The sequence below is a fragment of the Blastomyces gilchristii genome (genome assembly GCF_000003855.2).
Source record: "Blastomyces gilchristii SLH14081 genomic scaffold supercont1.6, whole genome shotgun sequence".
NCBI lineage: Eukaryota > Fungi > Ascomycota > Eurotiomycetes > Onygenales > Ajellomycetaceae > Blastomyces > Blastomyces gilchristii.
The window spans coordinates 2851703-2869269 of NW_003101677.1; the positions used below are offsets into that span (position 1 = coordinate 2851703).

The 17567-nt window shown below is 36.6% G+C and overlaps 2 protein-coding genes and 1 pseudogene across 3 annotated transcripts; 2 read left to right on the plus strand and 1 right to left on the minus strand.

The window, feature by feature from the left end:
* Positions 1-5017: 5017 nt before the first annotated feature.
* Positions 5018-6096, plus strand: BDBG_04026 (uncharacterized protein; the record flags this gene model as incomplete). The annotated part of the gene is made up of 3 exons (XM_002625921.2): positions 5018-5192; positions 5307-5652; positions 5775-6096. The coding sequence occupies 3 exons, from the start codon at positions 5018-5020 to the stop codon at positions 6094-6096; spliced, it is 843 nt and encodes a 280-aa protein (XP_002625967.2).
* A 515-nt stretch (positions 6097-6611) lies between these two features.
* BDBG_04027 (nuclear pore complex subunit Nup85) lies at positions 6612-11707 on the minus strand. The gene is made up of 3 exons (XM_002625922.2): positions 8975-11707; positions 8414-8915; positions 6612-8348 (listed from the first exon to the last, which is right to left on the minus strand). The coding sequence occupies exons 1-3, from the start codon at positions 11309-11311 to the stop codon at positions 7846-7848; spliced, it is 3342 nt and encodes a 1113-aa protein (XP_002625968.1). The 5' UTR covers positions 11312-11707; the 3' UTR covers positions 6612-7845.
* Positions 11708-16518: 4811 nt separating this feature from the next.
* BDBG_16945 lies at positions 16519-16606 on the plus strand (annotated as a pseudogene). Its single transcript has one exon. The product of its transcript is annotated as a tRNA-OTHER (tRNA).
* The last annotated feature ends 961 nt before the right edge of the window (positions 16607-17567 follow it).

The window sequence follows — 17567 nt, forward strand, 5'->3', positions numbered from 1 at the left end:
AGCTGCTATGAACATGTATGTTCTGATTGCCAATTCTCAGCTGCTACAAATGCGCGTATATTCTTTCACTCTGAAGCTTCACTGTGTACATCACTACATACACGTATAAATATTCACTTCAATCACTGATTCTCACACTTTCTCTTTCTTTCCTTCTCTAACATTTTTCTCTTTGTTATATAAGACCTATAATATTATACTGATCTATTCAAAGTAGGTCTCTTACACTGCTCTTATAATAACACTGTATATATCTCTGGTTTCTCTATCACTCTGCATACAACATTAATATCATTTATTACAAGATTGACTGAAATGCCAATATAGAAATATGTATATATGTGTGTAGAAAAATTGAAGAAGAGTACAGAACTCACAGAATCAGAAGTCAAGACAGAGAAAGTAGAGATGAAAGAAATAAAAGAAGAAGAAAACACAGAATCAGATAAATAATAATAAGAGTCACTTAGAACTGAATACTTATAACTCAGTATACATACAATCTTCTCTGCAGAGAAGGAAGAGAAAGTGACAGAAGAAGCTTGAAAGTGAAAGAGAGTAGTCTCAGCAGTGTGATTATCTTCAATTAGAATAGTCTCTGACACTGAAGTAATCAAGAACTATTATTAGTGTATGAAACTGTAAAAACAAGAGTAACACTTACTGAATAAATATCTGCTGATCTTAGAATTGTACATGTAATTACAACACACACAAGGCTTCTCAGAAAGAGAGAGAGAGACACAGAGAAATACAGAAAGTAGAACACAGTATATAAACAGCTTATTCTCACAATAACATCTCAGACAAGGCATATAAGTCTCATACTCACAGATGTAAAAGAGTACAACATCTGCATTTCTATTCTCAAAAACACAGATATCTTTTACTTACATCATGAAGTCAGACAACAGACATCAGAGAATAGACTGATACAGATCTATCATTTCAAAGAAATTTATCAGAGTGAATATACTTATAATATTGAATTTAACAGTTGTGAAAAGTTTCTTAATATCTGTGAACATCATCACTTCATGTATAATAATAAAACTTATAATGATTTTCTCTAAGAACAGGAAAATCAGCATCAGAAGAAAAAGATGAAAAAGAAAAAGACTTATAATTTTAACACTGTTAAGAGAAGAAGTGATTCTCTGATATAAATAAACAATTGTCTTATTATAAATATTTAAAATGAATATAATAATTGATATTCATAATCAAGCTTCAGATAATTGTATTATATACAGTCTTTATATAATAAATTGTTTTAGAAGTTGATAAGAAGAGCAGAAGTATATATACTGAGAAACATGATTTATTAAGTCTATACAACATCTTCTTGAAACAGAGAGAGCTGATAATGAAAGCAGAGATAACAGAATCAGAGAGAGCAGAAGTAGCAGAAGTGAGAGTCACAGAAACAGAGATAGTGAGAGTGAGAGAATCAGACACAGAGACAGATGTAGAAGATTAAAGAGAGATAGTAGAGAAAGAAACAGAGAGAGTAGAGAGAGATACAGAAGACTCAGTCACATATAATATAAGCAATTTCTTCATTATTATGTCTCTCAAGTTCTCAATCAACAATTCAACATTGAGATCACAATCATTAGCAGATATAAATCTGTTAATACATGAAGATTCTATATAAATCAAAACAAATATATCAGTATCTGCAGTTATATAAAATGATCAGAAAACATGATCAGAAAACATAATCAGATACCTGTTAGAGAAAAGAGAGTCAGAAGTGTATAAGAAGATGAAGAGAGTATATCATTTATGATAATATATTCTAATAATCATTAGAAGATAAACAAGTCTCAGTTATATTTCACAATGTATCACATTTACTGCTAACAAACTACTCAGTATAAGTACTACAATGACACTTATTGTGAGAACAGAGAGTCATTGCCAGAAACATATATAATGTAATAGATGAACAGATAGAAGATGTTAAACAGAAGCAGAAGCAGAAATCTTGAATAAGATAGTAACATTTAATAATAATAATGATAAAGAAGATGATTGAAGAATGAAAAAAGTTAGTGAATGAGTAATATAATATAGTAAAAGTTTCTTTGTAAGAGTATATAAGAAATACTAGCTGAATCAGAGATAGACTATGATTGTGAATACTAGTAGCACACTAATTCACATGAGACTAGAGCTTATATTATAGTCATGTGAGCGTGACTGAATCTGATGAAAGAGAATGTGATTTAGAAGAATGTATAATCACTGAATAATAACACAGCTGCTTCTGAACATGCTTACAAATGTAAAGAGGCTCTAGCAGCCACTAATTAATTTAGATAACATATATAAGAAGCCGGTGTATGCCTGTAATTGTACGCTGGCTCAAGCAACCTTTGAATCACAAGTGAATATTATTAAAGAAGTAGTCAAACTGTCAGAGAAATTGAATATTCTTGACATTATAAAGAGATAATAACACTGTCTTCTAAGAAGACTTACAAAGAATAAACCAGATGTTTTAAAGATAATTATTAATAAGAACTTAGAGAGTGTAATTAATTCAATCTATCTTCTAGATAATAAGACACAGCTTGTCATAAATAAAGAGTTCAAAGACTCTGTTAATAAGTATAATTCTATTCTAAGTATTCTAACAGACTAATCAACTACACTAATAAAAGCTAAGAGAAGCTCAGACTGAGACTATTAACATAAGATAATGAAAAAGAAGATTAAGATATTTGAATAGAAGAAGATATATATTATTATTAAGAAGACTCTGAAAATGAATATTCTTACAAATAAATAAGTATATAATCAGAAGTTCAATAATAAGAGAGAAATCATTTATTTTAGAGCTTACTAAGTGATTAGAGAGTTCTTATAATAGCAGAGTATTTATTATACAAGATTGTATACTGCAGTGATATCAGAGTCTACATTATATAGTCTATTCACTATATCAACTATCAAAGAATGAAAGATTAAATCAATTGACTATGTGTCTGTGTTTTTAAATAATATATTATCTCAGAATAAGATAATCTATATATAACTACTTACAGATATTAAGTACAGTAGAGAGAGCTTGATAAGATTACTCTGTCAGAGTTTATATAAAATGAAGTAAGTTATAAAAGTATAATATTTTCTTATAACAGAGTATCTAACTATATTGAAATTCAAGATATTATCTTATAATAACAGATTTCTATATTACTCTATTCACAAGATCTATTTGATATTATATATTAATAATTATCAGATAATAGAATCTTAAGAACAGTAATTAGACTAAGTATTAAGAGAGATTATAAAGAGATTTAAGATAAAGAATATTAAAGAGATTAAGTCATATCTTAAGATAAAGATTAAATACTAGAGAAATGATAATCTAGTAGTTACACAGAGCTATTATATTAAAGAGATTCTTGAAAATTTTAATATAAATAAGATAAATTCAGCTGACACTTTAATAATAACTAATATATAACTGAAATTCTTATCTGATAAGAGAGAGAAATTGAATAATGACTTTATAACTACAAGATATTACCAAGAATTGAGATTATTATAATATTTAATCTCAAGTAGCTGATCAGATCTGATATTCACAGTTAACTATCTCTTGTATTTTAACTTATATTTATATAAAGCATGTTAAGCAGTGTTGAAGCATGTTCTATATTATGTTAAGAAGATAAAGAATCATGATATATTATATAAGAAGAAGATAGAAGATGATCTGAGTTCTATAACATACTGTGATTTAAACTGAGCAGAGATAGATTCTCAATACAAATTAACTATCAGCTATATTATATTGATTAATGAGTTACTGATCTCATAACAGTTACAGAGACAGACATCTATTACTAAATCAATCACAGAAGCTGAGTATATTATAGCTAGTAAGACAGCTTGTAAGATAATCTAGTTAAATGATATATTATATAACACTGAGTTGATAAATAATGAAAAAGTGAAAATATACTTATATTTATAAGTTGATAATAAGAGAGTAATTAATCTAGCAAAGGAGGAATTCTTAACATAAAGATTATATCATATTAAGATTAGATATCATATTCTCTATAATTTAGTTGAAAAAGAGGAAATCATGATGAAATATGTTGATTCTACAGTGAACATAGCTGATGAGCTCATCAAGCCACTGATGAAGCCTGCATTTGAAGAATTTGTCAAGAGAGTTGGCATTCAGGAAATTGAGAAGAAGAAATGATTGAATGATAATGATGATACAGCAGATCAATGAATTTTGCATGTATTTCTTGATTTTTACAGTTATTGCTGTACAGACGCCTTTCCTAATGAGGAAATCAGGGTCTGATTCATGTAATTAATTATTATTGCATTTTTGAAAGATTTGAGGATGGGGGAGGCCCCGGGTGGCGGCTTATTATAGGCCACGGCGTAGCAAGGGGGGGTGTTGGTGATTACTACACCTACCCTAGTCACGTGCCACCCCAACCTATTTAGTGTAACTCGCGTAGTTAGATTATAACACAACACAACAACGTTATCCTCCAAGAAAATATAGTGGTTGCTTACGTGATCTAGGGAGATCGCCACAGCCGATAGCCGCAACGGCCGCAACGGCCAACATAAATAACATGAAAGGGACAAAGATAATGCGCTGGGTAGAGAGGCATTCTCAGATTGGTGTTATGTTAACTAGTTAGTTACTGTGAGAGTCCCGCCAGCCAAGATCATTAGTTATTAATCCACAATCCACAGTAGTTAAACTACTCTCGCCGAACGTGCAGCCCAAAACACCGAACCTGCATACAAGTTTGTCAGAGGAGCCTGAGCTAAAACTTTCGCCCTTAACACTTAGCCTTGCATCTTCTGTCTATCTCCCATCAATGGATGGACTCGTGGGTCCATCTTTACTGTTTGGCGAATCAACGCCTGATCAGGCTTCGCGGTAAGGGCGGGCAGCGTGTAACCCCTGCCACAGGCAAAAACTCCGGTGTATCCGCAAGCCGGAGGAAGCCCGCTGCGAGCGATGCCTCAGATTAGGAAAAACTTGCCAGTTTTCTATCCGCGCACCTCAGGGCTCTCTGAAGGCTCAGCGTGCACAACAGATGACGAGGCCTTCACGGACAGGTCTTATCCCCGCCTCAGGTACCATACCGAATGCGCATTCAGATGCGATGACTGGTCAGGAACAAGGCATGGAGGTGGGATTTTCTCGAAGTGAAGCAGCACTAGTCTCCGAGCTATCAGATTAGGATGCTGCCTTCCAGCTTCTTCAGTCACTTTCTACTAAAGTAACGTGCTCATCTTGACTCTAGCAACGGTCGAACCGGGCTTCTCCTGGCTGGGACCCGAAAATTTCTCGTTTTTGGACAACATCTCTCCTTATAGCAACTTCTGCACCCCAAGGAACGAAAATTCACTGAACAGTGTCGTAAGCAATGTTGGTGGCGCTTTGTTCTCGCCCAGCTCCTCCACGAGTATTAGAAACTACGAGCAGAAGGGAACGCAAGTAACAGTGACATCTCCGATTCAACAATTGGCAAGCCTTAGTGTGGCAATGTATGAGTATGCCTCTAATCTCCCATCAAGATGTGAAGCGAGAGCTGGCAAACCAACACGCTTTGTCTTTGAGGACCTCTTCCATCTCACTCTTGAGCTCATGTGAGTCGTAAAACGGCTTGGGTCTGAAGAAGTTGCATCGTCAAGTGTGCCTTACCCACTTGTGGACTGGAATGATGAATCTACCATGCTTATGGTCCTCTCTTGCCACTCTCGCTTGGTAGAAATCTATTCTACCACCTTGCACATGCTGCGAGAATGTGTGAGGCATGCCTCAGTGTCTCGCGCGGACAGAGATTGGGGTATCGTTCTCCCGCGGCTGCAAGTCGGAGGATGCGAGGTGTCTCCGCCACTGTACATAGATATGAACATACGTCCTTCTCGGACAATGGCACCGATATATCTGCGCATGGTTTTAATGGTCTCATGGAAGCTTTGGGCCCAGCTGGCAGAAACAACAATGACAGAAAGGCAAAATCAGTCCCATCCGCGCTCAAATCCATCGGGTCCCTTAGCAGATTCGCTGTGGAACAGCCTCATGGATAGGACCGCGTCACTGATTCAAGTGATAGATGCAATGAAGGATTCCTTCCATTGATCTTACCATCTTATACCTCTGCTTGTAGTAAATCAAGATGCGGAATTGAGAATGAGAATGTGCATGCATTGTTGGAACTCCTCTTCTCTTTCTCCCTAGCTCTTGAATAACGAAGTACCAGCTCTGCAGTCAAGGCAGCGGTGAACAACATTCAAAAATAACTCCAGCCAGCCTTTTTGTGGGACTTTCAGCACAGCCAGGCTTTCTCGCAAAGCACCAGCCGGGCACGTACTTCACAAGTAGCTTGAGAACAAAGCCCAAAACAAGTAAATTGCGGCTTATAGTCACAAATCTCCTAATATCATTCACATTGTAATTGAACCCTTTGGGACACTCAATGATCACTTCCTCTAGCTTAGCTCGGTAGTTAACTATGCAGGCAAGGGGTATGTAAGCAAGGCATTCTATTCCCTGTGCTGATCAAAACATGCCCCAGGAGCTGCTGAGTTCATGTGCTGTAAGTTATTCTTCAGGAAACAGAGCCCATGCAGGTGGACAACCCAACCTAGCTGAAACTGCGGCCTAGATTCTAGGATAGAAACTAGAAACAGAATCCCCAAAACTTGGGATCGGCACCCAGGGTTCAAGAAAGATCGCTGGGATCGCAATAGTCGGGAAATCCTCACTCAGCCCGGGTCAAAAATACTACTCCTGTACGAGGCGGCCATTTGATTTTGGCCCCCTTTCTCAAAATTGCGCACAGTTTTCCTCTCATACGGCCGCAGAGGGATAGTTACAAAAGGGTATTTTGGCGGGAAAAGAACAACAATCACTGCTTTGACGGCCGTTTCACAAGAGCTGGAGTGCGCCTAACGAGCCAGTAGCAGGATCAAGGTATCCTGACCTACGACTGGACGCAGCTCCCGAAACCCAGGTGTTCCTACGGATTACTCCTGGGGCAAATTCGCGTCCTTTTTTTGACAACTCGCCTTGGCGCCGTATCCCTCCCTTGCGTTGTTGTTGTGGCTGGTGAGCTCCGTAACATGGCCCCCAACGTCCAAGAGGATGGATGGGACGAGGTCAGGATGGTAAGTTAGTCAGGTAAAAAAACCAGCTTTGACGCCAGTCGCCACGCATCCGTCGAGCGTTTGACCAGAAGAGAAATCGTCACAGCCGCCATGAAAACATTATTAAGCCATATACAGTGTGAAAGCACCAAAAGAAACGCCGGGATTTAAATTTTCGTCGACGATTTGTCATGTTTATATTTATCTTTTGGTTGCTACTGAATTCAGGTGGTCCATATTGATTGATACACTTCTCTAAGCTGAATAGCTGAGTGCTCTGTATCGCATTATTAATCACCTACTCAGATGGATGGTGGCGTTCCCGGGCGGACCCCATGCGTGGAAATGCTATTGTCTGTGCCTAATAGCTCATGGTTCAAAGGAAAAAGTGATCCGTCTCCATATTCGACTGTATACACTCCCTAAAGATGCAAAGCGAAAAAGGAAAGAAAAATGTGAAAATGCATAAAGAAAAAGGGAAATCCATGTTGATGGTCCTTCTTGCATAAATCTAATAGTTTAGACGCCAGATATCTCGAAGCGGATAGGGAAAAGAGAAAATATTAAGGCTGTTATTCATAGGAAAGTAGAAATAGATACCTGAAAAAAAATCCCTTCTCAACCGAATAATAGACCCATCCACGTTGCTCATTAGGAAAGAACAGTAATGGAAAATGGAAAAGACTCCGCTCAAGATCCCAAAGCGCCGAAACTTAGTCCCTTAGCAATCTGAAGCCTCAAGATCCTCAAAATATCCTGCCCCTTCACATCTTTGCGAATTCTCGCTCTCCAGTCCCAACCTCGCTTCACATCGGCACCCCCTTGCCTCGCATTTGGGTGGGGAATAAGCACACCCGAATTTTCAATGGAAGTTGATCCACCATCCCGTTTGCGACTCTGGGATTCGAGCATTTCACTGCCGATCAGAGAAAAGCCACTGACTGCGGTCAGCGATGATACCGACTTTTTAAGTAGATTGCGTGGTGGAGCGGCGAAGGATGATGTCACCGGGGATCGGATGGATTCATCACCAAATGAACTGTTCGCGAGGGCATCATAGTTGAAGTGGTGATATACGGTCGATTGCAGACACATTTCGCACTGGTCATAAACACGTGATGTGACAGATTGGAGATCTTCGATCGCAGCGAGGATGGTTAATAGCTGGTCGGTGGTGAGGAAGCGGTTGGGTTCTGGAACTCGAAAGGTTAGAATATGTAAATAAATAGCCAGGGGATAAGGAAACAGAAGAACTCACCTTCCAAGAATACGAGAGCTTCTCCTAGCAACACCAGGAGTCCATCAACTTGAACTGATGTTTTCCGTTCCCCATCGTACAAGCCACCATAGATGCTATCGGCTGCACTGCGGATGACCGCAACGAGAGTTTCAGCGGCAGCTCTTTTTCTAGCTAGAGGGCGATATTTTGGTCGCTCCCCCTTTTGCAAATAGACCTCCTCGTCACGAATGTCGTAGAAGCGTCTCACAGCGGCATATCCACAAAAGTAGAACTGGAGCATACCAGCCGCCTCTTGGTCGACAGCTGCAATTGCTGATAACGCGGCTCGCGGACTGTAAAGAAGCGATCGAAGTTGAACATCGAGCTCAGATGCAGGCGGATATGCGGTGGATCGGACAAGGCAAAACGAAGTGAGAAGGTCGACAACGTTCTTCACTTTTTTGTAGCTATGAGCTCTTGCGTAACATATGAGGGCTGTTCCGTATTCTTCAGACGACTCTGCTATTTTATCCCCATATCGCTAATGTCGAAAATATGTTAGGTATGCGAATGGAAAGTAATTGATGATTTGAAACTTACCTCAGAAACCCTACGGCCTTCATCATTGAACCCGAGATCCGCACAAAGCAAAACAACTTTATCCATATGCTCAGACGTATCAAGGGGAATACGGTCAAGCAATTCTGTAGCCTTTGTCCTCATAATCTCTTGGTCGTCAAGACGACTCAGGACCTCGAGTGCAACTTCCCACCCATCCCTCGCTCCCGTAGGACTCTCAAGCGGATTTCGATCGAAGAGACCCATTGCGTAATTAATCAAAATATCATCCTTTCGGAGCGGTTTCTCGTTTTTGCCATAATTCAAAACCATGAGATCATTTTGATTGAAACCAGGCATTGGCTTGGAGCCTACTGATGTATCCAGCCATCCACCAAAGCTTGCAACTTCAGCAACAGCGGAGGCGATAGACAGTGACCAAGTTTGTAGCATCTCCAGCACTCCTTCGATGTTACCTTCGAAAACTGAAGCCAAACCCACTTCCATAGGGTTCATAGAATTAACCTGAAATCCTTCCTCTCCCAAGTTTTCCGTTACGTTGGCAAATGAATAGTCCAGGCGACGCAAGTATGCTTCCTCGGGGTTTGAATCTACTGAACGGGGTGCTTGCGACTGAGAACGTCTCATCACGCTTCGGTTGAAATTTGTTTCTCCAGCAGTTATATCGCTGTCGTCCTCGCCATCCCACCAGGCAGTGAGACCAACCGTAGCCTCTACCCAGTCCTGCGATTTACTCAAGATCGAAGACACATCTCCAAGCATGATGTTATACATAGTCTTCAGATTCTGATAAATCGTCCAAGGCACCTGGCTCTCAGCCATTCGTGTGGACTGAGAAAAAGAGGAAGCACTCCGTTGATTAAATATGCCGAAATTGGGTGCTTGGAACTGATCCCGTGCTTCAGGCAGGCGGTCCTGGCCTTCAGCTAAATTCTCGAGTTCAGAAATTGCGGCGGCAATCTGCTTTCGGTATATAGCCCAGTCAAGGTTCTTAATGTCCCAATCATTGTTTTGAACGCCTGGAGAGACGCTAAGTAGCTGAATCGCACTATTGACACATTTTTGAATGTTTTGAAGCTGGGCCCCTCGATAGCCGGGTTGCTCGAGGCCATCCTCCATAGCCGATCTAGCATAATTAAAGTCTGCACTCTTTAGAAGATCGATAACTGGAGATGGATTCCCACGCAAAATCAAGGTTTGAACCACATCCCAGAATGCTGCAGAAGCGGTGGGATTTGGTTGATAGCTACAGACGGTACTCGGGTCCGAATTTTGTGCGGTATGGTAATGGTTTATCCAATCGAACAGGACTTTAGGAATCGGGGTTTTAGCTTTAGGTTTGTTGGGTGCAAAGGCGCGAACAGCACCAATGTGAACAGAGGGGCCTCCTTCAGGGGCTCTATCCCGTTGAAGTTGAGGATGATGGAGGGGAAGGAGAAGGGATCCAAGGAAATTGGCTTTCACAATATTTGGAGCAGACTTTTCCGGACCTATGGTAGAGGTTCGACTATTTGGCTGGGCGCGAGATGAGCCTGCTGTATGTCGTTCCCACAAATCCAAAAGATCCTTGGAAATGTCACACAGAGCCTGTTGAAGACCGTCGTCATCATGTTCGAACTCCCGAACTTGATCGTACATTCGGCCAAATATATCCTCAGTCTCAAGAATAAGTTCATTAGGTTCGCTAACCATTGCAATCTGCGACCTCGAGGCTAGATCACGGGCAATTGACGGAAACATTGAGCTCTTTTTCCTTGGCGTTATTCTGGGCTTGGTTGTAGGTGGTTGGGCCCATCTTTCATGTAGTTTTGCTCGCTTGGCTTGGCCGGGGTTGGAATAGATGAAGGATTTATGGACAGGAGAGTGCACTGGAGAATTGTGTGAAGCACTGAATCGTGAATCTAAAAATCCTGCACGACTATCTCCCATGCCATTGTCCTGGTCAATATCGTCGGTGTAAGAATCGAAATCACGACTTGACCGTGCAGTATGTCCATTTATATCTGACTCCCGAAAAGATCTATTCCCCGGCGAATCGAACGCGCTACGAGAGGCGAATGGAGGCGGACCTCTGACCTTTGTCCGTGGCAAGGGGAAGTTGGACGAGGCGTTTGATAAACCTAGATCTTCTGAAGCTTGCGAGTCTATAGATTGGTCAAATGAAGCGACTCCAAAATTCAATTTGGCCCTGGTGCTTCCCAGCTTGGAGCTCCCAAATAAGCTAGAGGGAGGGGGCCCTAACGGGGTAGTTGAAGGAGGGGCGCCGGCCGGGGTAGTGGATGGATTCCTCGCAAATCTCTGATATTTATCTGGAGTTGAGGGTGGAGGGCTCGAGCTGAATGGCACAGAGAACGACATGTTGCCGAGATTGCGGCGGTGAACGGCTCGGACACTGTTGTTGGCTGCAAACCTGACAGCACAAAGCAAGCAAGTCCCCAATATCCGCTCCTTGATCCTGGGTCCAACTCAGGCTGATATGCTATCCGCTATAGAATGGTAACGCGAATGTCTGGAGAATTTTTGTCAGATAGATTTAGTGTTGGTTCAATATGGATGGAAAGTAGTCCATTCCTGAGCTCCGCCGATAGTTGACGCGCGCCTAAAATTCCCTGCCGTTGAGTGCGTGATCACATGACCTCACAGAGTCTTGGAGGATAACGTTGTTGTGTTGTGTTGTAATCTAACTACGCGAGTTACACTAAATAGGTTGGGGTGGCACGTGACTAGGGTAGGTGTAGTAATCACCAACACCCCCTTGCTACGCCGTGGCCTATAATAAGCCACCACCGGGGGCCTCCCCCATCCTCAAATCTTTCAAAAATGCAATAATAATTAATTACATGAATCGGACCCTGATTTCCTCATTAGGAAAGACGTCCGTATGATGCAAAATTCATTGATTCACTGTATTATTATTATCATTCAATCATTTCTTTCTGATCTCTTTCAAATCAATTCTTTTAACAAAATCTTCAAATGCAGGCTTCACCAGTGGCTTGATGAGCTCATCAGCTATGTTCACTGTAGAATCAACATGTTTCATCATGATTTCCTCTTTTTCAATCAAATTATGAAGAATATGATATCTAATCTTAATATGATACAATCTTTGTATTAAGAATTTCTTCTTTACTAAATCAATTACTTTCTTATTATCAACTCATAGATATGAGTATATTTTCACTTTTTCATCATTCATTAACTCAGTGTTATATAACATATTATTCAATCAGATTATCTCACAAGCTGTCTTACTAGCTGTAATATATTCAGCTTCTATGATTGATTTAATAATAGATGTCTGTCTTTACAACTATTATAAGACTGATAACTCATTAATTAATATAATATAATCAGTAGTTAATTTGTATTAAGAATTCACTCTCACTCAGTCTGAATTATAGTATATTACAGAACTTAAACTTTTATCACTGATCTTCTTTCTGTATAATATACTATAATTTTTCATCTTCTTAATATAATATAGAATATACTTTAACACTGTTTAACATACTTTGTATAAATATAAGTTAAAATATAAGAGATAGTTAACTGTGAATATCAGATTTGATCTACTACTTAAGATTAAATACTGTAATAATTTCAGTTCTTAATAATATCTTATATAAGTGAAATTATTATTTAATTTATTATTCTTATCAGATGAAAATTTCAGCTGTATACTTATTATCATTGAAGTTCTCACAGAATTTATCTTATTTATACTAAAATTTTCAAGAATCTTCTTAATATAACAGCTCTGTATAACTGCTAGATTATTATTTCTCTGATATTTAATCTTTATTTCAAGATATAACTTAATCTCTTTAATATTCTTTATCTTAAATCTCTTTACAATCTCTTTTAATACTCAGTTTAATTACTGCTCTTAAAATTCTATTATCTGATAATTATTGACATGTAATATCAGATAAATCTTATAAATAGAATAATATAGAAATTCACTGTTATAAGATAATATTTTAAATCTTAATATAATAAGATATTTCATTGCTAGAAAATACTATACTCTCATAGCTAGACTGATCACTGAGATTATAAATTTCACATTTGATCTCATTTGATCTGATTTCATACATTTCTTGATATGAATCCCGCTGGAACTAGTCATTAAAAAAACATGCAAAGTGATTATATATAAGATTTTAAAATGAAACCATGACTTGAAAAAAATGAGAAAGTGATCTTATTCAGTCTCATTTAGTCTCATTCTTAGTAGACTGACCGTGTGACTGTGTCTGAGACCAGGACCAGATTTTTTGATAGTCTTATTATCAATTCAACTGATCTCATTACACAGTTTTAATATTAGATAGTAGTTTCATACTTAGACTGGCCGCCAGAACTATGAATTTCACGTTCAGTCTCATTTGATCTGATCTCATACATTTCTTAGCATGAATCCCGCTGAGACTAGTCATTAAAAAAACATGCAAAGTGATCATATATGAGATCTTAAAATGAAACCATGACTTGAAAAAAATGAGAATATGATCTCATTTAATCTCATTTAGTCTCATTCTTAGCATAAAGTTACTATTTTTAGACATTTTAAGGTTTTTTTTAGACTATTTCTAATTTTTTAAAAAGTAACACTTTTTGATAATGCTTAAATGAGATTTAAAGTCATTTAAAGCAATAAAAATAATTTAAATTGAGAAGTGAAAATCATGATCTCATTTGAAAAATGTAATAAGAGTAGATAGTAAGTCTCACTGAGACAGTATAAAACTACTATCTAATGTTAAAACTGTGTAATGAAATCGGTTAAATTGATAATAAGACTATTAAAAAATCTGGTTCTGGTCTCAGACACGGTTATACAGTCAGTCTACTCACAGCTTACTTTATTTTATATAGACTCTGACAGAGTAATTCTATCAAGCTCTCTCTACTGTACTTAATATCTGTGAGTAGTTATATATAGATTATCTCATTCTGAGATAATATATTATTTAAAAACATAGATATATAGTTAATTAATTTAATCTTTTATTCTTTAACAGTTAATATAATGAATAGACTGTGTGATATAGACTCTGATACTACTATAGTATATAATCTTATATAGTGAATACTCTGTTATTATAAGAACTCTCTAATCACTTAGTAAGCTTTAAAACAGATAATTTCTCTTTTATTATTGAATTTTTAATTATATACTTATTTATCTATAAGAATATTCATTTCTGAGATCTTTTTAATAATAATATATATCTTCTTTTATTTAAATATCTTAATCTTCTTTTTTATTGTTTTATATTAATAGTCTTAGTCTGAGCTTCTCTTGACTTTTATTAATGTAGTTAATCAGTCTGTCAGAATACTTAGAATAGAATCATTCTTATTAATAAAGTTTTTAAACTCTTTATTTATAATAAGCTGTGTTTTATTATCTAGAAGATAGATTGAATTAATTATACTCTCTAAGTTCTTATTAATAATTATCTTTATAATATCTAGTTTATTCTTTATAAGTTTTCTCAGAAGATAGTATTATTATTTCTCTCTAATATTCAGAATGTTCAATTTATTAGACAATTCATTGAATTCTCTCACTGTATTTACAGGTGTATTTACACTTATGTTAAGAGCTTTATTAAATATAACATCTCATACAATCTTAAGATAATATATAACAGAATCTCATATATAATATTAATATAATTCTTAATATTTAATTAGCTGTTATTTCTTATCATCAGTTCTATCTATAAGCTTATTTAACACTTTTAAATTCTTCTTATAGATCTTGCATCTCTATCTCTGTATTCAATGAATAGAAGATTGCATCTTAGTTTAAGCTTTAAAAGATATAAGTAATATTTCTTTCTTACATTTAAATATCTTCATTAATATTGAGAATGTGTTAATTATTATAATTATAACTTGTATTATCTTATCTTAGAGCTCTTTTATCAGCTTACTATTAAATAGCAAGCTTCTTGTCTTCTCTATAACTATTTAATTTATATGTTTCACTAAGCTATTCAATTGTAGTGTATCAGATGTAGTTGTTTCATACATTATTTCTTTACTCTGATAGTAGATTTTAAGTTCTTAACTTTTAAACTCTTCTTTATTATCTCAGTGTAGAGTTTTAACTTAATATTATATAATTATCTTAATATCTGTGATGAAATTTATTAATCTTATAGAAGATTTTCAATTTGCGTCGGCGCGGCCAGATCCGGCGGCCTGGCCGCATGTAGAATCGCGTCACTCCGATCGGGTCTAGCGTCATTCAGTCTGGTCAAGCGCCTCTGCTAGCGCGGCCCGTTTGAGAAAGACGCTGTATGCACTCTGATCTGCCAGCTTAAATGTTATCACCTTACTGACCTGTTCTATATAAGAGCTCATTGACTCTCTTTATTAACACATGCATATTTATATTCTTTCTCTTCTCACACTCTCACTTTTCTGCTCTCTATATGCTTTTCTGTAATCTGTATCACTCTTTATCTTCTCATCTGACTCTCTGTCTTTGTATAACTGTGAAATAATGATCTCATATTATTATCTACATCTTTATTCAATTTTCCTGAGCTGAAAATCTCTGATTATTATGCTGCTTTAATCAGTCTTATCTGACTTCTGCTTTCTTCTGCTTATTTTATTCAGTCAGACTTAGTTTTCTTCTCTGACTAATACTTCACTTTTTCTGAATTACTGTTACTCACATTCTTGTTATAATCTCATTATAAAGCTTAGTAGTCTTGAAATGTTAATCTTTGTCAGAGTCTATTATATACATGCATAATATAAGATTTAAGATTGAGCTCTTTGAATATCTCAACTCAGTGATCAATGATAAAAATGTCTCAGTTCTTCATCTCAGATCTGCACTGCTATATAATACTTTAATTACAGAGTATAATCTCTTCTCTTACTACATATCAGAGTTATTTTCAGTTAAGTAAATATAGTATGCATCAGACATTCTGATAGATAAACACACTCTGAAGATGTTATAACTACATGTCTGAGCATCATATCAGCTGAGCTGAGGTCCGTAGATGAGAAGATTGTCTTAATCATATCTTATTTAATATCACTCTTGAGCTCTTGCAAATTCTGCAAGCACTTTATTCACTTATTTATTTAATACTGTCTGAGTTGCTGCAGCTAGACTGGCCGTCAGAATCATGAATTTCACATTTGATCTTATTTAATCTGATCTTATACATTTCTTGATATGAATTCTGCTGAGACTAGTTATTAAAAAAACATGCAAAGTGACTATATATGAGATTTTAAAATGAAATTGTGACTTGAAAAAAATGAGAAAGTGATCTCATTTGATTTCATTTAGTCTCATTCTTGATATAAAGTTACTATTTTTAGACATTTTAAGGTTTTTTTTAGACTATTTTTAATTTTTTAAAAAGTAATGCTTTTTGATAACACTCAAATGAGATTTAAAGTCATTTAAAGCAATAAAAATAATTTAAATTGAGAAGTGAAAATCATGATCTCATTTGAAAAATGTGATAAGAGTAGACAGTAAGTCTCACTGAAACAGTATGAAACTACTATCTAATGTTTCCCCGGTGGCTGAATGGTTAATGCGGCCACCCGGTAGCGCCTTGGCGTGGGAAACCAAGGCGCGTGGGTTCGAAACCCGCAGGGGATACATTAAATCCGGAACTCAAGCACCTCAGGTTTCTAATAAATACAGAGGTGTACAAATCGCTTCAATGAATCGCTCTATGTTCCTGGGCTGGGAAGTTATTATCGCATGTATCTAATTGTCACTTCTTTGTATTTTCCTATGTTCTTGTTATCTTGGCGTGGTCTCAACACCTGTATTTCCTCCTGTATAACCAACACTTGACCTGTATTTAACATCACGCAAGGACTCATCATAAGCTCCGCTTGCATATGAGTATAATGGAGATATATAATATATAATAATACTATCTAATGTTAAAACCATGTAATAAGATTGATTGAATTGATAATGAACTATCACAAAGTCTGGGTCTGATCGCAGACACAGTCACACAGTCAGTCTAGCTGCAGCAGAATGATGAGTATCAGCCTCTTTCTCATGCTAATTCTGCACTGAAATGTTATTCAGTGTGAGATAAAAACTTCTTTTATAACCTTTTCAGAAGTATTTCTAATCATATAAATACTGCATATATCAGCTGTATCAGCAGGTGAACAGACTCTAGAGACTGTTATCAACTCTGAAATCAATCTTCTATTAACTGCTAATTCAGAGACTTTGTTCTGCACTGAAATGAGCAGAGTTCACTAGTATGAAAATGATGCTTATCAACATGTCAGAATATTACATAATTGCATTACATTTAATACTATTTATTGCTCTGCAAATCTGACAGAGAAGCTTATCTGTCTGACTAGTAGTGACAGAATGATGATTACAGCTGATACTCTGTGATGTTACACTACATAATTGTATAACTGAATTGATGTGAAGAAAGAGAGTGCTCTGTGAAAATCTTGATTATCTTCACTCATCATCATTCATAATTCTTCAGTTTAATTGAGAAACTTGATAAAGAAGTCAGCACTCATACTGTCAATAACAATCTACAACTCACAATCTAGTTAAGTAATTCAATCA